The sequence below is a fragment of the Pseudorasbora parva genome, chromosome 19, assembly GCF_024679245.1.
Source record: "Pseudorasbora parva isolate DD20220531a chromosome 19, ASM2467924v1, whole genome shotgun sequence".
Taxonomy (NCBI): Eukaryota; Metazoa; Chordata; class Actinopteri; order Cypriniformes; family Gobionidae; genus Pseudorasbora; species Pseudorasbora parva.
Genome location: NC_090190.1, coordinates 43,633,359 through 43,656,527, shown reverse-complemented (window position 1 = coordinate 43,656,527; position 23,169 = coordinate 43,633,359). Strand labels below are relative to the sequence as shown.

General features: G+C 46.4%; 1 protein-coding gene across 1 annotated transcript; it reads left to right on the top strand.

The window, feature by feature from the left end:
- The first annotated feature begins 1,282 nt into the window (after positions 1-1,282).
- On the top strand, positions 1,283-21,451 carry scn1bb (sodium channel, voltage-gated, type I, beta b). The gene is made up of 7 exons (XM_067424860.1): positions 1,283-1,439; positions 1,587-1,771; positions 12,656-12,822; positions 13,286-13,523; positions 14,230-14,371; positions 14,651-14,722; positions 20,543-21,451. Exons 2-6 carry the CDS (start codon positions 1,717-1,719, stop codon positions 14,715-14,717), a joined length of 669 nt encoding a protein of 222 aa, XP_067280961.1. The 5' UTR covers positions 1,283-1,439; positions 1,587-1,716; the 3' UTR covers positions 14,718-14,722; positions 20,543-21,451.
- The last annotated feature ends 1,718 nt before the right edge of the window (positions 21,452-23,169 follow it).

Below are 23,169 nucleotides of genomic sequence, written 5' to 3'. Positions count from 1 at the left end.
ACATCTCGTTTTCAAGGGGGACCAAGAACATACAACAGATACAGTACACTCAATACAATACAAAACAAACAAAACATTACAAGACAAATCTGCTCAAAAATCCCCCCTACCCTCCCAGGACCATTTCAGAGTCTGCAGGGTCTACAAATGTTTACAAAGACAGCTGTTACAGGAACCGTAACAATTACAAAACTGACAATCAGTTTTCAAAACAAGATATTTCAAGGAACCATTACAATTAAAAGCACAATATAAATCATCCTGTCAATGATTGTGGTATAAAACCGCAGTTGGTTTAAAGAAAAATCCCATATTTATTATATGCATATATTTTGTGTTTTATTTATTTATTTATTATATTATTGTAGAAATCAAATTACAAACATTCAGCCATCACAGTAGAAAACATCATTAATACATCAAATAATTACACATAATATAAGTTCAAATAAAAAATAAATAAACTGAATGTAAAAATTGACTTACAAATTATGTTAAAAGGATAAAGGGAATTAATTATTGAAATGATGAGAATATATCAGTTATTGCCATAGCTTTCTTGTTTTTTACCAATTTAAGAGTCTCAGAATAAATGTCAGTTTCAATTTGGAATAATTTGAGAAACGGTCTTGATTAGGAAGATTTCGCTTTATTAATTTATTTTTATGAATATAGACTTACCTCATAAAATAAAGAGATTTACTATATTACATACATTCCTGTCTTTACAATCAAAGTATAATAATCTGCTTTCAGAAATGTCTCTGGAACTGTCCTTTTACTGAGATTAATGGCATCGCTCCTTTCAAATCTGTATCACAAAGTGAAAAATTACATTTGAAAATACTGCATAATAATATATATCCCCCAAATCTCTAAACTCAAGATGATAATTGTAGCTCTTGTAAGACCGAACAGGAGTCGTGACTCTTTTATGATTTTTTATTAATGCAAAGAACAATAACATAATCTATCAAGAAACAAACACACACACATATATATATATATATATATATATATATATATATATATATATATATATATATATATATATATATATATATATATATATATATATATATATATATATATATATATATAAACATCAAATAAATGTATTATAACATGTACAAGCTTTCAAAGTTCTTAAAGCTTTCTGATACTATCAATATACAGACATATTTCAGTCAATAAAAGTGAGAAATTGGGTCTCTTTCTGGTTCGTATATTGTGTGTTTCTGTGTGTTGTTAAAGCGTCGTGACGTCACCGCGCGTTCCACCGCGCGCGCGACCCGGGGATGTTTTACCGCAGTGCATCAGTCCCGCGAGCGCGTGAACGAGCCCCTCGCGCAGAATGGCGTGCAAACCCGACAGAGCACCTACACCTGCCCGCGCACATCAGTGCATCGCGTGAGGATCCGCACACACACAACCAGAAGGCAAGTCTCACACACACACACACACCCGTGCGCGCCATTACACGCATGATGATGATGATGATGCTGACGGGTGCGCGCTTTGAGTCGGGTGCATGTGAGTGATCTAAACACTGAGGGTTGTCTCATCAGCGGACTCTTCTTTATCAGGTTTGAGGAGCGCCATCTTATCATCAGCACTCAGAACATGAGGAGTGGACTCTAGAGCTCGCCCACAGTAGCCCAGAGAGAGACGGTCAGATCAGTGTGTGTGTGTGTGTGTGTGTCTGCGGTGAGCGTCATGGAGCCGTGTGTGAGACGCCTGCTGCTGCTGAGTGTGTTCTGCGCATTCTCCGGTGAGTCTGACATACACTACAACGGAGGTGACAGGGGCCCGGGGTCTAAAAACGAGTGATAGGGGTCTGGGGTCTAAAAACGAGTGATAGGGGTCTGGGGTCTAAAAACGAGTGATAGGGGTCTGGGGTCTAAAAACGAGTGATAGGGGCCCGGGGTCTAATAACGAGTGATAGGGGCCCGGGGTCTAAAAACGAGTGATAGGGGCCCGGGGTCTAAAAACGAGTGATAGGGGCCCGGGGTCTAATAACGAGTGATAGGGGTCTGGGGTCTAAAAACGAGTGATAGGGGTCTGGGGTCTAATAACGAGTGATAGGGGTCTGGGGTCTAATAACGAGTGATAGGGGTCTGGGGTCTAAAAACGAGTGATAGGGGTCTGGGGTCTAAAAACGAGTGATAGGGGCCCGGGGTCTAAAAACGAGTGATAGGGGCCCGGGGTCTAATAACGAGTGATAGGGGTCTGGGGTCTAAAAACGAGTGATAGGGGTCTGGGGTCTAAAAACGAGTGATAGGGGTCTGGGGTCTAAAAACGAGTGATAGGGGTCTGGGGTCTAAAAACGAGTGATAGGGGCCCGGGGTCTAATAACGAGTGATAGGGGCCCGGGGTCTAAAAACGAGTGATAGGGGCCCGGGGTCTAATAACGAGTGATAGGGGTCTGGGGTCTAATAACGAGTGATAGGGGTCTGGGGTTTAATAACGAGTGATAGGGGTCTGGGGTCTAAAAACGAGTGATAGGGGCCCGGGGTCTAATAACGAGTGATAGGGGCCCGGGGTCTAAAAACGAGTGATAGGGGCCCGGGGTCTAATAACGAGTGATAGGGGTCTGGGGTCTAATAACGAGTGATAGGGGCCCGGGGTCTAAAAACGAGTGATAGGGGCCCGGGGTCTAATAACGAGTGATAGGGGTCTGGGGCAGAGTCCTGCACGGGTCCATTTTTGGAGACCCGCCCCCGCCCGTACCCGCAAGGTTTAGCACCAGATCCGACCCGTGACCCGTGAAAATATCAAAATTAAATCCGTACCCGCCCAGACCCGTTAATATTTGGCCCGTTACCCGACCCGTGCCCGCAATAAATCACACACGCTAAAACATTCAAATTAAAATGCTTTATTTTTTTATCCTGCCCCTCTCTCAACATCAACAGCGTCATGAATGGGCTAATGAAACAGGCAAAAGTGCCTTTAAAGACTCATTGTCAACAATTTCATATAGCTACTCCACTCACCAACTTTACTTTTACTTCATCTATTGCTACTCCTGCAACGCTCGCTTCATCCGCGCTACGAGAGGCATCAACAAAGGTTTCAATGTCGCAGTGGTGGTGACGTGATGGGTCAAATGGCATATCGTTGTTGCGTGTGTGTGTAATGATAATTTGGACATAGAAATTGTAAAAGCCTACAATATGTTCGATGGGGGAAGAAGGAGGCGGAAACCGGCGAACATTTAAAAGACTTTAACCAAACAAAACGAAAGTAACGTGGGCAGCCCCTCGACATCTGCCAAGCGCACACACATAATAAAAAGTAAACAACTCAACGTCAAATCCAGGTCTGGTGATCTCTCGTCCTTATATGCTTCCGAGCTCCCTCAGAGGACTCGAGACCGGTGTGGCTCGCAGGTGACGCTCATTCACAATCACGCCCTGGTCTCGCTCTCGCTCTCTCGTTCACTTTGCCACAGAAATATTGCACATATTTTTCATCCGCCCATACGCGCAACTACCCGCCCGCACAGAGTTAATTATCCGCCCGCATACCCGCCCGTGAATTTTATAAATGTCACAATCCACCCGTTTTAGACACTTTTATGCGGGTACCCGCGGATACCCGCGGGTACCCGACCCGTTGCAGGACTCTGGTCTGGGGTCTAAAAACGAGTGATAGGGGTCTGGGGTCTAAAAACGAGTGATAGGGGTCTGGGGTCTAAAAACGAGTGATAGGGGTCTGGGGTCTAATAACGAGTGATAGGGGTCTGGGGTCTAATAATGAGTGATAGGGGCCCGGGGTCTAAAAACGAGTGATAGGGGCCCGGGGTCTAATAACGAGTGATAGGGGTCTGGGGTCTAAAAACGAGTGATAGGGGTCTGGGGTCTAAAAACGAGTGATAGGGGTCTGGGGTCTAAAAACGAGTGATAGGGGTCTGGGGTCTAAAAACGAGTGATAGGGGTCTGGGGTCTAAAAACGAGTGATAGGGGTCTGGGGTCTAAAAACGAGTGATAGGGGCCCGGGGTCTAATAACGAGTGATAGGGGCCCGGGGTCTAAAAACGAGTGATAGGGGTCTGGGGTCTAAAAACGAGTGATAGGGGTCTGGGGTCTAATAACGAGTGATAGGGGTCTGGGGTCTAAAAACGAGTGATAGGGGTCTGGGGTCTAAAAACGAGTGATAGGGGTCTGGGGTCTAAAAACGAGTGATAGGGGTCTGGGGTCTAAAAACGAGTGATAGGGGCCCGGGGTCTAATAACGAGTGATAGGGGCCCGGGGTCTAAAAACGAGTGATAGGGGCCCGGGGTCTAATAACGAGTGATAGGGGTCTGGGGTCTAAAAACGAGTGATAGGGGTCTGGGGTCTAAAAACGAGTGATAGGGGTCTGGGGTCTAAAAACGAGTGATAGGGGTCTGGGGTCTAAAAACGAGTGATAGGGGTCTGGGGTCTAATAATGAGTGATAGGGGCCCGGGGTCTAAAAACGAGTGATAGGGGCCCGGGGTCTAATAACGAGTGATAGGGGTCTGGGGTCTAAAAACGAGTGATAGGGGTCTGGGGTCTAAAAACGAGTGATAGGGGTCTGGGGTCTAAAAACGAGTGATAGGGGTCTGGGGTCTAAAAACGAGGGATAGGGGCCCGGGGTCTAATAACGAGTGATAGGGGCCCGGGGTCTAAAAACGAGTGATAGGGGCCCGGGGTCTAATAACGAGTGATAGGGGTCTGGGGTCTAAAAACGAGTGATAGGGGTCTGGGGTCTAAAAACGAGTGATAGGGGTCTGGGGTCTAAAAACGAGTGATAGGGGTCTGGGGTCTAATAACGAGTGATAGGGGCCCGGGGTCTAAAAACGAGTGATAGGGACCTGGGGTCTAAAAACGAGTGATAGGGGTCTGGGGTCTAAAAAACGAGTGATAGGGGTCTGGGGTCTAAAAACGAGTGATAGGGGTCTGGGGTCTAAAAACGAGTGATAGGGGCCCGGGGTCTAATAACGAGTGATAGGGGTCTGGGGTCTAAAAACGAGTGATAGGGGCCCGGGGTCTAATAACGAGTGATAGGGGTCTGGGGTCTAAAAACGAGTGATAGGGGTCTGGGGTCTAAAAATGAGTGATAGGGGTCTTGGGTCTAAAAACGAGTGATAGGGGCCTGAGGTCTAAAAACGAGTGATAGGGGCCTGGGGTCTAAAAACGAGTGATAGGGACTTGGGGTCTAAAAACGAGTGATAGGGACCTGGGGTCTAATAACGAGTGATAGGGGTCTGGGGTCTAAAAACGAGTGATAGGGGCCCGGGGTCTAATAACGAGTGATAGGGGTCTGGGGTCTAATAATGAGTGATAGGGGTCTGGGGTCTAATAACGAGTGATAGGGGTCTGGGGTCTAAAAACGAGTGATAGGGGCCCGGGGTCTAATAACGAGTGATAGGGGTCTGGGGTCTAATAACGAGTGATAGGGGCCCGGGGTCTAAAAACGAGTGATAGGGGCCCGGGGTCTAATAACGAGTGATAGGGGTCTGGGGTCTAAAAACGAGTGATAGGGGTCTGGGGTCTAATAACGAGTGATAGGGGTCTGGGGTCTAATAACGAGTGATAGGGGTCCGGGGTCTAATAACGAGTGATAGGGGTCCGGGGTCTAATAACGAGTGATAGAGGTCCGGGGTCTAATAACAAGTGATAGGGGCCCGGGGTCTAATAACGAGTGATAGGGGTCTGGGGTCTAAAAACGAGTGATAGGGGTCTGGGGTCTAATAACGAGTGATAGGGGTCTGGGGTCTAATAACGAGTGATAGGGGTCCGGGGTCTAATAACGAGTGATAGGGGTCTAGGGTCTAATAACGAGTGATAGGGGTCTGGGGTCTAAAAACGAGTGATAGGGGCCTGGGGTCTAATAACGAGTGATAGGGGTCCGGGGTCTAATAACGAGTGATAGGGGCCTGGGGTCTAATAACGAGTGATAGGGGTCTGGGGTCTAATAACGAGTGATAGGGGCCCGGGGTCTAAAAACGAGTGATAGGGGCCCGGGGTCTAATAACGAGTGATAGGGGTCTGGGGTCTAAAAACGAGTGATAGGGGTCTGGGGTCTAATAACGAGTGATAGGGGTCTGGGGTCTAAAAACGAGTGATAGGGGCCCGGGGTCTAATAACGAGTGATAGGGGCCCGGGGTCTAATAACGAGTGATAGGGGTCTGGGGTCTAATAACGAGTGATAGGGGTCTGGGGTCTAAAAACGAGTGATAGGGGCCCGGGGTCTAATAACGAGTGATAGGGGTCTGGGGTCTAATAACGAGTGATAGGGGTCTGGGGTCTAATAACGAGTGATAGGGGCCCGGGGTCTAATAACGAGTGATAGGGGTCTGGGGTCTAATAACGAGTGATAGGGGTCTGGGGTCTAAAAACGAGTGATAGGGGCCCGGGGTCTAATAACGAGTGATAGGGGTCTGGGGTCTAATAACGAGTGATAGGGGTCTGGGGTCTGATAACGAGTGATAGGGACCTGGGGTGTAAAAACGAGCAATAGGGGCCCGGGGTCTAAAAACGAGTGATAGGGGTCTGGGGTGTAAAAACGAGTGATAGGGACCTGGGGTCTAATAACGAGTGATAGGGGTCTGGGATCTAATAACGAGTGATAGGGGTCTGGGGTCTAAAAACGAGTGATAGGGGCCCGGGGTCTAATAACGAGTGATAGGGGTCTGGGGTCTAATAACGAGTGATAGGGGCCCGGGGTCTAATAACGAGTGATAGGGACCCGGGGTCTAATAACCAGTGATAGGGGCCCAGGGTCTAATAACGAGTGATAGGGGCCCAGGGTCTAATAACGAGTGATAGGGGTCTGGGGTCTAATAACGAGTGATAGGGGCCCGGGGTCTAATAACGAGTGATAGGGGTCTGGGGTCTAATAACGAGTGATAGGGGTCTGGGGTCTAAAAACGAGTGATAGGGGCCCGGGGTCTAATAACGAGTGATAGGGGCCCGGGGTCAAATAACGAGTGATAGGGGCCCGGGTCTAAAAACGAGTGATAGGGGCCCGGGGTCTAAAAACGAGTGATAGGGGCCCGGGGTCTAATAACGAGTGATAGGGGTCTGGGGTCTAATAACGAGTGATAGGGGTCTGGGGTCTAATAACGAGTGATAGGGGTCTGGGGTCTAATAACGAGTGATAGAGGTCTGGGGTCTAAAAACGAGTGATAGGGACCTGGGGTCTAATAACGAGTGATAGGGGTCTGGGGTCTAAAAACGAGTGATAGGGGCCCGGGGTCTAATAACGAGTGATAGGGGTCTGATAACGAGTGATAGGGGCCCGGGGTCTAATAACGAGTGATAGGGGCCTGGGGTCTAATAACGAGTGATAGGGGTCTGGGGTCTAAAAACGAGTGATAGGGGCCCGGGGTCTAATAACGAGTGATAGGGGTCTGATAACGAGTGATAGGGGCCCGAGGTCTAATAACGAGTGATAGGGGCCCGGGGTCTAATAACGAGTGATAGGGACCTGGGGTCTAATAACGAGTGATAGGGGTCTGGGGTCTAATAACGAGTGATGGGGGGCCTGGGGTCTAAAAACGAGTGATAGGGGTCTGGGGTGTAAAAACGAGTGATAGGGGTCTGGGGTCTAATAACGAGTGATAGGGACCTGGGGTCTAATAACGAGTGATAGGGGTCTGGGGTCTAAAAACGAGTGATAGGGGCCAGGGGTCTAAAAACGAGTGATAGGGGTCTGGGGTCTAATAACGAGTGATAGGGGCCCGGGGTCTAATAACGAGTGATAGGGGTCTGGGGTCTAATAACGAGTGATAGGGGTCTGGGGTCTAAAAACGAGTGATAGGGGCCCGGGGTCTAATAACGAGTGATAGGGGTCTGGGATCTAATAACGAGTGATAGGGGCCCGGGGTCTAAAAACGAGTAATAGGGGCCCGGGGTCTAATAACGAGTGATAGGGGTCTGGGGTCTAATAACGAGTGATAGGGGTCTGGGGTCTAAAAACGAGTGATAGGGGTCTGGGGTCTAAAAACGAGTGATAGGGGTCTGGGGTCTAAAAACGAGTGATAGGGGCTTGGGGTCTAATAACGAGTGATAGGGGCCCGGGGTCTAATAACGAGTGATAGGGGTCTGGGGTCTAATAACGAGTGATAGGGGCCCGGGGTCTAAAAACGTGTAATAGGGGCCCGGGGTCTACAAACGAGTGATAGGGGTCTGGGGTCTAAAAACGAGTGAAAGGGGCTTGGGGTCCTAAAACGAGTGATAGGGACCTGGGGTCTAAAAACGAGTGATAGGGGCCCGGGGTCTAATAACGAGTGATAGGGGTCTGGGGTCTAATAACGAGTGATAGGGGTCTGGGGTCTAAAAACGAGTGATAGGGGTCTGGGGTTTAATAACGAGTGATAGGGGCCCGGGGTCTAAAAACGAGTGATAGGGGTCTGGGGTCTAAAAACGAGTGATAGGGGCTTAGGGTCTAAAAACGAGTGATAGGGACCTGGGGTCTAAAAACGAGTGATAGGGGTCTGGGGTCTAAAAACGAGTGATAGGGGCCCGGGGTCCAAAAACGAGTGATAGGGGCCCGGGGTCTAAAAACGAGTTATAGGGACCTGGGGTCTAAAAACGAGTGATAGGGGCCCGGGGTCTAAAAATGATTGATAGGGACCTGGGGTCTAAAAACGAGTGATAGGGGTCCGGGGTCTAAAAACGAGTGTTAGGGGTCTGGGGTCTAATAACGAGTGATAGGGGTCTGGGGTCTAAAAACGAGTGATAGGGGTCTGGGGTCTAATAACGAGTGATAGGGGCCCGGGGTCTAATAACGAATGATAGGGGTCTGGGGTCTAAAAACGAGTGATAGGGGTCCGGGGTCCGGGGTCCAAAAACGAGTGATAGGGGTCTGGGGTCTAAAAACGAGTGATAGGGGTCCGGGGTCTAATAACGAGTGATAGGGGCCCGGGGTCTAATAATGAGTTATAGGGGTCCGGGGTCTAATAACGAGTGATAGGGGTCTGGGGTCTAAAAACGAGTGATAGGGGCCCGGGGTCTAAAAACGAGTGATAGGGGCCTGAGGTCTACAAACGAGTGATAGGGGCCCGGGGTCTAATAATGAGTGATAGGGGTCTGGGGTCTAAAAACGAGTGATAGGGGTCTGGGGTCTAATAACGAGTGATAGGGGCCCGGGGTCTAATAACGAATGATAGGGGTCTGGTGTCTAAAAACGAGTGATAGGAGTCCGGGGTCCAAAAACGAGTGATAGGGGTCTGGGGTCTAAAAACGAGTGATAGGGGTCCGGGGTCTAATAACGAGTGATAGGGGCCCGGGGTCTAATAACGAGTGATAGGGGTCCGGGGTCTAATAACGAGTGATAGGGGTCTTGGATCTAAATACGAGTGATAGGGGTCTGGGGTCTAAAAACGAGTGATAGGGGCCCGGGGTCTAAAAACGAGTGATAGGGCCCTGAGGTCTACAAACGAGTGATAGGGGCCCGGGGTCTAATAATGAGTGATAGGGTACTGGGGTCTAAAAACGAGTGATAGGGGCCCGGGGTCTAATAACGAGTGATAGGGGTCTGGGGTCTAATAACGAATGATAGGGGTCTGGGGTCTAAAAACGAGTGATAGGGGCCCGGGGTCTAATAACGAGTGATAGGGGTCTGGGGTCTAAAAACGAGTGATAGGGGTCTGGGGTCTAAAAACGAGTGATAGGGGCCCGGGGTCTAATAACGAATGATAGGGGTCTGGGGTCTAAAAACGAGTGATAGGGGTCTGGGGTCTAATAACGAATGATAGGGGTCTGGGGTCTAATAACGAGTGATAGGGGCCTGAGGTCTACAAACGAGTGATAGGGGCCCGGGTTCTAATAACGAGTTATAGGGGTCCGGGGTCTAATAACGAGTGATAGGGGTCTTGGATCTAAATACGAGTGATAGGGGTCTGGGGTCTAAAAACGAGTGATAGGGGCCGGGGGTCTAAAAACGAGTGATAGGGGCCTGAGGTCTACAAACGAGTGATAGGGGCCCGGGGTCTAATAATGAGTGATAGGGGTCTGGGGTCTAAAAACGAGTGATAGGGGCCCGGGGTCTAATAACGAGTGATAGGGGTCTGGGGTCTAATAACGAATGATAGGGGTCTGGGGTCTAAAAACGAGTGATAGGGGCCCGGGGTCTAATAACGAGTGATAGGGGTCCGGGGTCTAAAAACGAGTGATAGGGGTCTGGGGTCTAATAACGAGTGATAGGGGCCTGAGGTCTACAAATGAGTGATAGGGGCCCGGGGTCTGATAATGAGTGATAGGGGTCTGGGGTCTAAAAACGAGTGATAGGGGCCTGAGGTCTAATAATGAGTGATAGGGGTCTGGGGTCTAAAAACGAGTGATAGGGGTCTGGGGTCTAAAAACGAGTGATAGGGGTCTGGGGTCTAATAACGAGTGATAGGGGCCTGAGGTCTACAAATGAGTGATAGGGGCCCGGGGTCTAATAACGAGTGATAGGGGTCTGGGGTCTAAAAACGAGTGATAGGGGCCTGAGGTCTACAAACGAGTGATAGGGGCCCGGGGTCTAATAACGAGTGATAGGGGCCTGAGGTCTAATAATGAGTGATAGGGGTCTGGGGTCTAAAAACGAGTGATAGGGGCCTGAGGTCTACAAACGAGTGATAGGGGCCCGGGGTCTAATAACGAGTGATAGGGGTCTGGGGTCTAATAACGAGTGATAGGGGCCTGAGGTCTACAAATGAGTGATAGGGGCCCGGGGTCTAATAATGAGTGATAGGGGTCTGGGGTCTAAAAACGAGTGATAGGGGCCTGGGGTCTAATAATGAGTGATAGGGGTCTGGGGTCTAAAAACGAGTGATAGGGACCTGGGGTCTAAAAACGAGTGATAGGGGCCCGGGGTCCAAAAACGAGTGATAGGGGTCTGGGGTCTAAAAACGAGTGATAGGGGTCTGGGGTCTAATAACGAGTGATAGGGGTCTGGGGTCTAATAACGAGTGATAGGGGCCTGGGGTCTAATAATGAGTGATAGGGGTCTGGGGTCTAATAACGAGTGATAGGGGTCCGGGGTCTAAAAACGAGTGATAGGGGCCCGGGGTCCAAAAACGAGTGATAGGGGCCTGAGGTCTACAAACGAGTGATAGGGGCCTGGGGTCTACAAACGAGTGATAGGGGCCTGGGGTCTACAAACGAGTGAGCTTTTTTTATGCTAATAGCTTATTTAAAATATTTGTGGTATTTTTCTGTTTCCTGACAGGCTGTGCATGATAAAGATCAAGACAAATTAAAAATACAAAACTCAGAAATACACTTTTTTACCAATGTCGTATCATTTAAAGGTGCAGTGTGTAGTATTTAAGAGGCTCTATTGACAGGAATTCTGCATAACTTAGTTTTCAGAGGTGTATAAAGGCGTTCTGTTTTTTTTATTAACTTAGATGAGCCATTTCTGTCTCCATACATCACAGATCCCCTTACAGTGAAGCCGCCATTTTGTGCAGCATTTTGTGCCACCATGTTTCTACGGTAGCCCTAAGGGGACAAACTGCCTTACGGAGCGTTAGATACTCTCTGCCGTCTCACACGAACACATCTGTGTCCTGTGTGGGCCACCGTAGCTGCTCTATGTGCTCTGAAAGGAAGGGTGGTTGCAATTCACCACCTCACCACTAGATGCCGCTCAAACTTACACACTGCTCCTTTAATGAATGCCTGGGGTCGTTTTAATTTTGTAATTTCATCTGATTAACAGCATTTGTGAGATTTTGTCATTCAAAACAGTTTTGAGGTTAATTTATCACATTTGTGTCATCAACAGAAAATCAACAGATCATCAAATGTTCATCTTTTTCAAACATTTCAGTATATTTTCAATTGTGTTAGCAGAATACACAAAACCACAAAGTAAAAAAATAAGAGTTATTACAGTAACTGCCGTTCATAAATCTCTTACCGTCACTCTTTTGATTAGCATCTCTTCTCGTTCAGTTTAATACATTTGTCTGTTATTTAATCTGACTGATTGTGATATTTAATCAGTTCATCATTTGGTACACATAGAGATTTCTCGAGTTATTGATTCTGTAGATGTAGTTTCTACTTTGTTTGCCATTTCCGTAATTAATTAATTAATTTCACATTATAAGCTACAAACCTGATTCCAAAAAAGTTGGGACACTGTACAAATTGTGAATAAAAACAGAATGCAGTGATGTGGAAGTTTCAAAGTTCAATATTTTATTCAGAATATAACATAGATGACATATCAAATTTTTAAACTGAGAAAATGTATAATTTTAAGGGAAAAATAAGTTGATTTGATATTTCATGGCATCAGCACATCTCCTGAAGTTGTGCCGTGGCCATGTTTCCCCCTGTGTGCCATCCCCTCTTCTGTTTATATCAGTCTGCAAACGTCTGGGACTGAGGAGACGAGCTGCTCAAGTTTAGGAATAGGAATGTTGTCCATTCTTGTCTAACACAGGCTTCTAGTTGCTCAACTGTCTTAGGTCTTCTTTATCGCATCTTCCTCTTTATGATGCGCCAAATGTTTTCTAATGGTGAAAGATCTGGACTGCAGGCTGGCCATTTCAGTGCCGGATCCTTCTTCTACACAGCCATGATGCTGTAATTGTTGTAAAAACTATGTTCTGTGTGTGTGTGTGTGTTTGTGTGTGTGTGTGTGTGTTTGTGTGTGTGTGTGTGTTTGTGTGTGTGTGTGTGTGCAGTGTCCGTGTGTAGCGGCGCGTGTGCGGAAGTCGACTCGGACACTGAGGCCGTCGCCGGTCAGCCCTTCAAGCTCGGCTGCATTTCCTGTAAGATGAGAGGAGAAGTGGAGGCCACGGCCACAGTCGACTGGCACTTCAGAGCGAGAGGACAGGATGAGTTCACTCACGTGAGCGCGCACACACACGCACACGCGCACACGCGCACACGCACACACACACACACACACACACACGCACATGCACACGCACACACACACACACACACACACACACTCTCTCTCTCTCTCTCTCTCTCTCTTTCTCACACACACACACACACTCACACACTCTCACACACTCACACAATCAAACAGACACACACACATACACACACTCTCTCAAACACACACACACACACATACACACACACAGCCCCTAAACCTACCCATCACAGGAAACATTCTGCATTTTTACTTTTTTGAAAAAACTCCTCCTGTGTGATTTATAAACCTTTTGAAAAGTGGGGGCCGCTGGCTGGTGATCTCAAGTTTTACTATCCTTATGGGGACATTTGGTCCCCACAATGTAATATAACCAAGGGCACACACACACACACACACACTCACTGATGATTTTCTGTCTCGTGAGCAGATTTACAGCTATGACGGACAGGAATCCAACATAATTGACGAGCGTTTTCTGGACCGGATGGAGTGGCACGGCAGCAGGAAGACCTTCGACCTTCAGGACGCGTCTGTCGACATCCTGAACGTCACTTTCAACGACTCTGGTGTTTACCGCTGCATCTTCAACCGCGTGCTGAGCTACGAGCATTACGAGTTCTCCACCATCGCCAGCAAAGAAGTGCACCTCACTGTGGTGGGCAAAGGTACTGCACCTGCTTACTGCTTTAAAGCACTGGACACTAGGGCTGTCCCCGACCACACACACACACACTAGGGCTGTGTGTGTGTGTGTGTGTGTGTGTGTGTGTGTGTGTGTGTGTGTGTGTGTGTGTGTGTGTGTGTGTGTGTGTGTGTGTGTGTGTGTGTGTGTGTGTGTGTGTGTGAGATGGGTAGGTTTAGGGGCAGTGTAGGGGGATAGAATGTGCAGTTTGTACAGTATAAAAACCATTACGCCTATGAAAATTCACACAATTCACAAAAACCTAACTGTGTGTGTGTGTACTTGTTTATATTACATTGTGCAATTTTACATTATATAAAATGTCCCCACAATGTAATATAAACCTGAGATCACCAGCCAGTGATCCCCAAAAAATAAATGGTTTTATAAACATACTAAATAATGTTTTTTTGAAAATGTAAAAATGAAGAATGTTTCCTGTGATGGACAGGTTTAAGGGCAGTGTGTGTGTGTGTGTGTGTGTGTGTGTGTGTGTGTGTGAGTGTGAGTGTGATGGGTAGGTTTAAGGGCAGTGTAGGGGGATAGAATGTACAGTTTGTACAGTATAAAAACCATTATGCCTATGAAAAGTCACCACAATTCACAAAAACCTAACCTGTGTGTGTGTGTGTGTGTGTGTCTGTGTGTCTGTGTGTCTGTGTGTGTGTCTGTGTCTGTGTGTGTTTCAGCCACGCGCGGGACGGCCTCCATCGTGTCGGAGGTGATGATGTATGTGTCCATCATCGGGCTGCAGCTCTGGCTTCTGGTGGAGATGATCTACTGCTACAGGAAGATCGCGGCCGCGGGAGAGGAAGCTCTGAGAGCCAGCGCGTGAGTGTCCAAACTCAGCTCTACATGCATATTCAGACAGGATATTAATATGCCAGCCTCTGAGAGAAGCGTGTCATCATGAAACAACAAAATACATAATTTCTATATCATCTATATTTTAAAGTATTGTCTGTTATCTTAAAATGCCATGCCTGATAGTCACATTCACCAGATTAGAGCCAGATGATACTATAGTTACGTTCTGCAATGATATAAAGAAGATTAAAGCTGAACTCTGCTCAGACTTTCATCATGCTGTGCTTGTGTTCTGTGTTGCAGCGCGGAGTATTTAGCCATCGCGTCTGAGAGCAAAGATAACTGCGGCGGAGTACAGGTGGCAGAATAACACAGGTGAGGAGACGAGCAGTGCCGCATCTGTTTCCGCCACACCAGCACAAACTAAAGCCGTCACGACAAAGCCTTGTCTGAACGTTTGATGAGCTTCCTAGCATATTTAATCATGTTTTAGCATGTTTTTACACAATTGAACACACTGTTATCAAGTTATCGAGCGTAGTGTTGAGAGAGCGTTGAGGGTGTAGTGTTGAGAGAGCGTTGAGGGCGTAGTGTTGAGAGAGCGTTGAGGGCGTAGTGTTGAGAGAGCGTTGAGGGCGTAGTGTTGAGAGAGCGTTGAGGGTGTAGTGTTGAGAGAGCGTTGAGGGCGTAGTGTTGAGAGAGCGTTGAGGGCGTAGTGTTGAGAGAGCGTTGAGGGTGTAGTGTTGAGAGAGCGTTGAGGGCGTAGTGTTGAGAGAGCGTTGAGGGCGTAGTGTTGAGAGAGCGTTGAGGGCGTAGTGTTGAGAGAGCGTTGAGGGCGTAGTGTTGAGAGAGCGTTGAGGGTGTAGTGTTGAGAGAGTGTTGAGGGTGTAGTGTTGAGAGAGCGTTGAGGGTGTAGTGTTGAGAGAGCGTTGAGGGCGTAGTGTTGAGAGAGCGTTGAGGGTGTAGTGTTGAGAGAGCGTTGAGGGCGTAGTGTTGAGAGAGCGTTGAGGGCGTAGTGTTAAGAGAGCGTTGAGGGCGTAGTGTTGAGAGAGCGTTGAGGGCGTAGTGTTGAGAGAGCGTTGAGGGCGTAGTGTTGAGAGAGCGTTGAGGGTGTAGTGTTGAGAGAGCGTTGAGGGCGTAGTGTTGAGAGAGCGTTGAGGGTGTAGTGTTGAGAGAGCGTTGAGGGCGTAGTGTTGAGAGAGCGTTGAGGGTGTAGTGTTGAGAGAGCGTTGAGGGCGTAGTGTTGAGAGAGCGTTGAGGGCGTAGTGTTGAGAGAGCGTTGAGGGCGTAGTGTTGAGAGAGTGTTGAGGGTGTAGTGTTGACAGAGAGTTGAGGGTGTAGTGTTGAGAGAGCGTTGAGGGCGTAGTGTTGAGAGAGCATTGAGGGCGTAGTGTTGAGAGAGCGTTGAGGGCGTAGTGTTGAGAGAGCGTTGAGGGTGTAGTGTTGAGAGAGCGTTGAGGGCGTAGTGTTGAGAGAGCGTTGAGGGCGTAGTGTTGAGAGAGCGTTGAGGGCGTAGTGTTGAGAGAGCGTTGAGGGTGTAGTGTTGAGAGAGCGTTGAGGGCGTAGTGTTGAGAGAGCGTTGAGGGTGTAGTGTTGAGAGAGCGTTGAGGGCGTAGTGTTGAGAGAGCGTTGAGGGTGTAGTGTTGAGAGAGCGTTGAGGGTGTAGTGTTGAGAGAGCGTTGAGAGAGCGTTGAGGGCGTAGTGTTGAGAGAGCGTTGAGGGTGTAGTGTTGAGAGAGCGTTGAGGGCGTAGTGTTGAGAGAGCGTTGAGGGTGTAGTGTTGAGAGAGCGTTGAGGGTGTAATGTTGAGAGAGTGTTGAGGGTGTAGTGTTGAGAGAGCGTTGAGGGCGTAGTGTTGAGAGAGCGTTGAGGGCGTAGTGTTGAGAGAGCGTTGAGGGGGTAGTATTGAGAGAGCGTTGAGGGCGTAGTGTTGAGAGAGCGTTGAGGGCGTAGTGTTGAGAGAGCGTTGAGGGCGTAGTGTTGAGAGAGCGTTGAGGGCGTAGTGTTGAGAGAGCGTTGAGGGTGTAGTGTTGAGAGAGCGTTGAGGGTGTAGTGTTGAGAGAGCGCTGAGAGAGCGTTGAGGGTGTAGTGTTGAGAGAGCGTTGAGGGTGTAGTGTTGAGAGAGCGTTGAGGGTGTAGTGTTGAGAGAGCGTTGAGGGCGTAGTGTTGAGAGAGCATTGAGGGCGTAGTGTTGAGAGAGCGTTGAGGGTGTAGTGTTGAGAGAGCGTTGAGGGCGTAGTGTTGAGAGAGTGTTGAGGGTGTAGTGTTGAGAGAGCGTTGAGGGTGTAATGTTGAGAGAGTGTTGAGGGTGTAGTGTTGAGAGAGTGTTGAGGGTGTAGTGTTGAGAGAGTGTTGAGGGTGTAGTGTTGAGAGAGCGTTGAGGGTGTAGTGTTGAGAGAGCGTTGAGGGCGTAGTGTTGAGAGAGCGTTGAGGGTGTAGTGTTGAGAGAGCGTTGAGGGCGTAGTGTTGAGAGAGCGTTGAGGGTGTAGTGTTGAGAGAGCGTTGAGGGTGTAGTGTTGAGAGAGCGTTGAGGGCGTAGTGTTGCGAGAGCGTTGAGGGCGTAGTGTTGAGAGAACGTTGAGGGCGTAGTGTTGAAAGAGCGTTGAGGGCGTAGTGTTGAGAGAGTGTTGAGGGTGTAGTGTTGACAGAGAGTTGAGGGTGTAGTGTTGAGAGAGCGTTGAGGGCGTAGTGTTGAGAGAGCGTTGAGGGTGTAGTGTTGAGAGAGTGTTGAGGGTGTAGTGTTGAGAGAGCGTTGAGGGTGTAGTGTTGAGAGAGCGTTGAGGGTGTAGCGTTGAGAGAGCGTTGAGGGCGTAGTGTTGAGAGAGCGTTGGGATAGCGTTGAGAGTGTAGTGTTGAGAGAGCGTTGAGGGTGTTGCGTTGAGAGAGCGTTGAGAGAGCGTTGAGGATGTAGTGTTGAGAGAGCGTTGAGGGCGTAGTGTTGAGAGAGCGTTGAGGGTGTAGTGTTGAGAGAGCGTTGAGGGCGTAGTGTTGAGAGAGCGTTGAGGGTGTAGTGTTGAGAGAGCGTTGAGAGAGCGTTGAGGGTGTAGTGTTGAGAGAGCGTTGAGGGTGTAGTGTTGAGAGAGCGTTGAGGGTGTAGTGTTGAGAGAGCGTTGAGAGAGCGTTGAGGGTGTAGTGTTGAGAGAGCGTTGAGGGCGTAGTTTTGAGAGAGCGCTGAGAGAGCATTGAGGGCGTAGTGTTGAGAAAGCGCTGAGAGAGCATTGAGGGCGTAGTGTTGAGAGAGCGCTGAGAGAGCATTGAGGGTGTAGTTTTGAGAGAGCGCTGAGAGAGCATTGAGGGCGTAGTGTTGAGAGAGCGCTGAGAGAGCATTGAGGGCGTAGTTTTGAGAGAGCGCTGAGAGAGCATTGAGGGCGTAGTGTTGAGAGAGCGCTGAGAGAGCATTGAGGGCGTAGTGTTGAGAGAGCGCTGAGAGAGCATTGAGGGCGTAGTGTTGAGAGAGCGTTGAGAGAGCGTTGAGGGTGTAGTGTTGAGAGCGTTGAGGGTGTAGTGTTGAGAGAGCGTTGAGGGTGAAGTGTTGAGAGAGCGTTGAGAGAGCGTTGAGGGTGTAGTGTTGAGAGAGCTTTGAGGGCGTAATGTTGAGAGAGCGTTGAGAGTGTTGAGATAGCGTTGAGAGTGTTGAGAGAGTGTTGAGAGAGCGTTGAGGGTGTTGAGAGAGCGTTGAGAGAGCGTTGAGAGAGCGTTGAGAGAGCGTTGAGAGAGCGTTGAGGGTGTTGAGAGAGCGTTGAGAGAGCGTTGAGAGAGCGTTGAGAGAGCGTTGAGAGAGCGTTGAGAGAGCGTTGAGAGAGCGTTGAGGGTGTTGAGAGAGTGTTGAGAGAGCGTTGAGAGAGCGTTGAGAGAGCGTTGAGGGTGTTGAGAGAGCGTTGAGAGAGCGTTGAGAGAGCGTTGAGAGAGCGCTGAGAGAGCGCTGAGAGAGCGTTGAGGGTGTTGAGAGAGCGTTGAGAGAGCGTTGAGAGAGCGTTGAGAGAGCGTTGAGAGAGCGTTGAGGGTGTAGTGTTGAGAGAGCGTTGAGGGTGTAGTGTTGAGAGAGAGTTGAGGGTATAGTATTGAGAGAGCGTTGAGGGTGTAGTGTTGAGAGAGCGTTGAGGGTGTAGTGTTGAGAGAGCGTTGAGGGCGTAATGTTGAGAGAGCGTTGAGGGTGTAGGGTTGAGAGAGCGTTGAGGGTGTAGTGTTGAGAGAGCGTTGAGGGTGTAATGTTGAGAGAGCGTTGAGGGTGTAGTGTTGAGAGAGCGTTGAGGGTGTAGTGTTGAGAGAGGGTTGAGGGTGTAGTGTTGAGAGAGTGTTGAGGGTGTAATGTTGAGAGAGCGTTGAGGGTGTAGTGTTGAGAGAGTGTTGAGGGTGTAGTGTTGAGAGAGCGTTGAGGGTGTAATGTTGAGAGAGTGTTGAGGGTGTAGTGTTGAGAGAGCGTTGAGGGTGTAATGTTGAGAGAGCGTTGAGGGTGTAGTGTTGAGAGAGCGTTGAGTGTGTAGTGTTGAGAGAGCATTGAGGGTGTAGTGTTGAGAGAGCGTTGAGGGTGTAATGTTGAGAGAGCTTTGAGGGTGTAGTGTTGAGAGAGCGTTGAGGGTGTAGTGTTGAGAGAGCGTTGAGGGTGTAGTGTTGAGAGAGCGTTGAGGGTGTAGTGTTGAGAGAGCGTTGAGGGTGTAGTGTAGAGAGAGCGTTGAGGGTGTAGTGTTGAGAGAGCGTTGAGGGTGTAATGTTGAGAGAGCGTTGAGGGTGTAGTGTTGAGAGAGCGTTGAGGGTGTAGTGTTGAGAGAGCGTTGAGGGTGTAGTGTTGAGAGAGCGTTGAGGGTGTAGTGTTGAGAGAGCGTTGAGGGTGTAGTGTTGAGAGAGCGTTGAGGGTGTAGTGTTGAGAGAGCGTTGAGGGTGTAGTGTTGAGAGAGCGTTGAGGGTGTAATGTTGAGAGAGCGTTGAGGGTGTAGTGTTGAGAGAGCGTTGAGGGTGTAGTGTTGAGAGAGCGTTGAGGGTGTAGTGTTGAGAGAGCGTTGAGGGTGTAGTGTTGAGAGAGCGTTGAGGGTGTAGTGTAGAGAGAGCGTTGAGGGTGTAGTGTTGAGAGAGCGTTGAGGGTGTAATGTTGAGAGAGCGTTGAGGGTGTAGTGTTGAGAGAGCGTTGAGGGTGTAGTGTTGAGAGAGCGTTGAGGGTGTAGTGTTGAGAGAGCGTTGAGGGTGTAGTGTAGAGAGAGCGTTGAGGGTGTAGTGTTGAGAGAGCGTTGAGGGTGTAATGTTGAGAGAGCGTTGAGGGTGTAGTGTAGAGAGAGCGTTGAGGGTGTAATGTTGAGAGAGCGTTGAGGGTGTAATGTTGAGAGAGCGTTGAGGGTGTAGTGTTGAGAGAGCGTTGAGGGTGTAATGTTGAGAGAGTGTTGAGGGTGTAATGTTGAGAGAGTGTTGAGGGCGTAGTGTTGAGAGAGCGTTGAGGGCGTAGTGTTGAGAGAGCGTTGAGGGCGTAGTGTTGAGAGAGCGTTGAGGGTGTAGTGTTGAGAGAGCGTTGAGGGTGTAGTGTTGAGAGAGCGTTGAGGGTGTAGTGTTGAGAGAGCGTTGAGGGTGTAATGTTGAGAGAGCGTTGAGGGTGTAATGTTGAGAGAGCGTTGAGGGCGTAGTGTTGAGAGAGCGTTGAGGGCGTAGTGTTGAGAGAGCGTTGAGGGCGTAGTGTTGAGAGAGCGTTGAGGGTGTAGTGTTGAGAGAGCGTTGAGGGTGTAGTGTTGAGAGAGCGTTGAGGGTGTAGTGTTGAGAGAGCGTTGAGCGTGTAGTGTTGAGAGAGCGTTGAGGGTGTAGTGTTGAGAGAGCGTTGAGGGCGTAGTGTTGAGAGAGCGTTGAGGGCGTAGTGTTGAGAGAGCGTTGAGGGCGTAGTGTTGAGAGAGCGTTGAGGGTGTAGTGTTGAGAGAGCGTTGAGGGTGTAGTGTTGAGAGAGCGTTGAGGGTGTAGTGTTGAGAGAGCGTTGAGGGTGTAGTGTTGAGAGAGCGTTGAGGGTGTAGTGTTGAGAGAGCGTTGAGGGTGTAGTGTTGAGAGAGCGTTGAGGGTGTAGTGTTGAGAGAGCGTTGAGGGTGTAGTGTTGAGAGAGCGTTGAGGGTGTAGTGTTGAGAGAGCGTTGAGAGAGCGTTAGCTGAAGCCCTGAGCGTGTTCTTTCAGGCTCTGTGAACAGAAACCCATTGTGATTGGTCACTGACGGACAGCTTATTCCCCGCAGGTTTTCTCTCCAGACGGCGCTGTCACGACTCCTGTTTTCATCAGCTGTTCTTCTTCTCCTCCTCTCCACCTGACCATCAGATCCTCTGTTCCGCATGACCTTCTTCACGCTATGCATGGATCAAGACCCTCACATCTGGAGGAGCTCTCGCATTATTCCTCCACTCAGATAGAAAAGCGCAATACTCTGATTTTGCACTAGAGGTCAGTGAGGAGCAGGAGTCTCTGCTGACCAGGAACTATATCGAGGCCACACACACACACACACACACACACACACACACAAATATTATAGTCACTATAAGATGATCTGAAAGCCAAACGCAGTGCAATGCTGTGATTGCATGAGTAAACCGTGAATGAGAAACTTCCTCTAGACGCATTATAACACGAGCTTGATAGAGTTTATGAATCTTCTTCTCTGTATAATCCAGTCGGTGCAATATGACAATAAACCCCTAGTTCTCCAATGTAGCAGAGTTATGATGTAAAGCGCAAAGATGATTGGTTTGTGTGCTGAAGTGCATTGTGGGTAAGTGATGGCACATTCTCTTTTTGAATGCTCACACCGGCCAATCACAGCCCTGCGTTGAAGGGCATGCTGGGAAACGCAGTGCTGAGACGAACTGAATCTTGTGGACTATTTTTCTCACGGTGTTTATTATTAACATTATTAATCAGATCAGTGACATCATCATTCCTCATAAATCGTTTAGCATAACATAATATTTCTTAACGATTGTTAGAGAATTGAAGAATTATTATTTATATTACTACTGTTCATTGTTTGCTATATTTTTGCATAGGCATGAAATCTGCAATATTTATTACACGATATTGTACTAAAAATACCGAATGAGTGATGTTTATGAATGATAATTGCTGAATTAAACCTGCTTTTGTTGAAACATTTTGCAGCATTTGACTAGTTTTGAGAAATATTATCCTCAAAATATCAACGCCGTCATTATTTTTTAAAAGGAAAGTATATATTTCTGTGAATAAAGGCCATATTAATACTGTGGGGAATTATTAATGCTATTCTATATTGAAAATATTGACAATTTTCTCACTTTATTTATGTGCAGTTATGATTTGTAGACTTTATTTCAATCAAATTGTATTTATTTTAATTAACTTATCTGATCATGTTTTATTTATTAATTTTAATCAAATGCTTTCGTTTCATTATTTATTTGTTTACATCAAATGTATTTATTGTAATCACATTTTATCAAATATATTTATTATTATTTATTTATTTAAAACATGTTTTATTTATTTATTTTGTATCAAATTTATTCTTTACAGCGACTGCTGGATGTGTTATTTATTTATTTATTTTAGTGAATTTTTATTTATTTTACCAAATACATTTATTATTATTTATTTATTTAAATCAGATTATATATATTTTTTAATATCATTTTTTTAATTATTAATATAAATATTTATATTTTGTTATTCTTATTTTTAAGAAAAGTTTTTTCGATAATATATGTATATTATACAATATTATATTATATTTATATAATATAATGTACAGCTGTGTGTGTGTGTGAAAGAGAGAGAGAGAGAGAGTGTGTGTGTGTCAGATCAGATCAGCTCAAACTTTTACAACACAATTTAATTCAATTAAATATTTATATAAATATATAATATATACATATATATACATATATATATAGACTTATAGTAGTAATACTATTTCATTAAAAAAATAGTTATAAACAAAGTTTCAGAGTTGTTTTATTTTTTTAAAACAGAATAATATTTAATTACAATAATTAAATTGTAATAAGCTTTACTTTACAGACACTAAGATAGGTAAATATATACATATATATCATACTTAATTATAACTACAATATTTCATTAAAATAATTATAAATAAATTGAAATAATTAGGGTTTTAGAAACAGAATATTAATAATATTTCATTATAATAATGATGTAAAATATTTATAAATAAATTAATATAAACTTTATTTTACAGAAATAAATATGAGAGGCATTTTAATTTAATATTTATATAAATACATAGTTGGTTGGTTTAATTTCATTAAAATAATCAAACATTGAAATAATTAAGTTTTAAAATTTTCAAAAACTGAATAATATGAATAATATTCAATTACAATCATGAAGTGAGATATTTAAGAATACAATGAAATAAACTTTATATTAATTTTACAGACACTAGGAGAGGCATATTATATAAATATAGCAAACTTACAGTAATATTAATGTTTAATTAAAATAAAATAATTATAAATACATAGAAATAATTAAATTCAATAATTGACGTTATTATTAATTAATAGTTTGTAACATTACCTGAAAATGTACAATATATTTATTTATTATTGTACTTATTTCCATGAGTTTTCCAGGTATTACACTTTACTATATATATATATATATATATATATATATATATATATATATATATATATATATATATATATATAGTAAAGTGTATATATAGTATCTCCTATATATATATATATATATATATATATATATATATATATATATATATATATAATACTCTATATTTGTTTGAGCTCGGTATCGATCAGTCCACTCATTGGACCGCGCTGTGCCGGGTGCGCGCGCCCGTGCGCA

Coding starts and splice junctions, on each gene's coding strand:
- scn1bb (XM_067424860.1), top strand. CDS start 1,717: ATGGAGCCGTGTGTGAGACGCCTGCTGCTGCTGAGTGTGTTCTGCGCA. Junction 1,772..12,655: donor TGTGTTCTGCGCATTCTCCG/GTGAGTCTGACA, acceptor GTGTGTGTGCAG/TGTCCGTGTGTAGCGGCGCG. Junction 13,524..14,229: donor CCTCACTGTGGTGGGCAAAG/GTACTGCACCTG, acceptor TGTGTGTTTCAG/CCACGCGCGGGACGGCCTCC.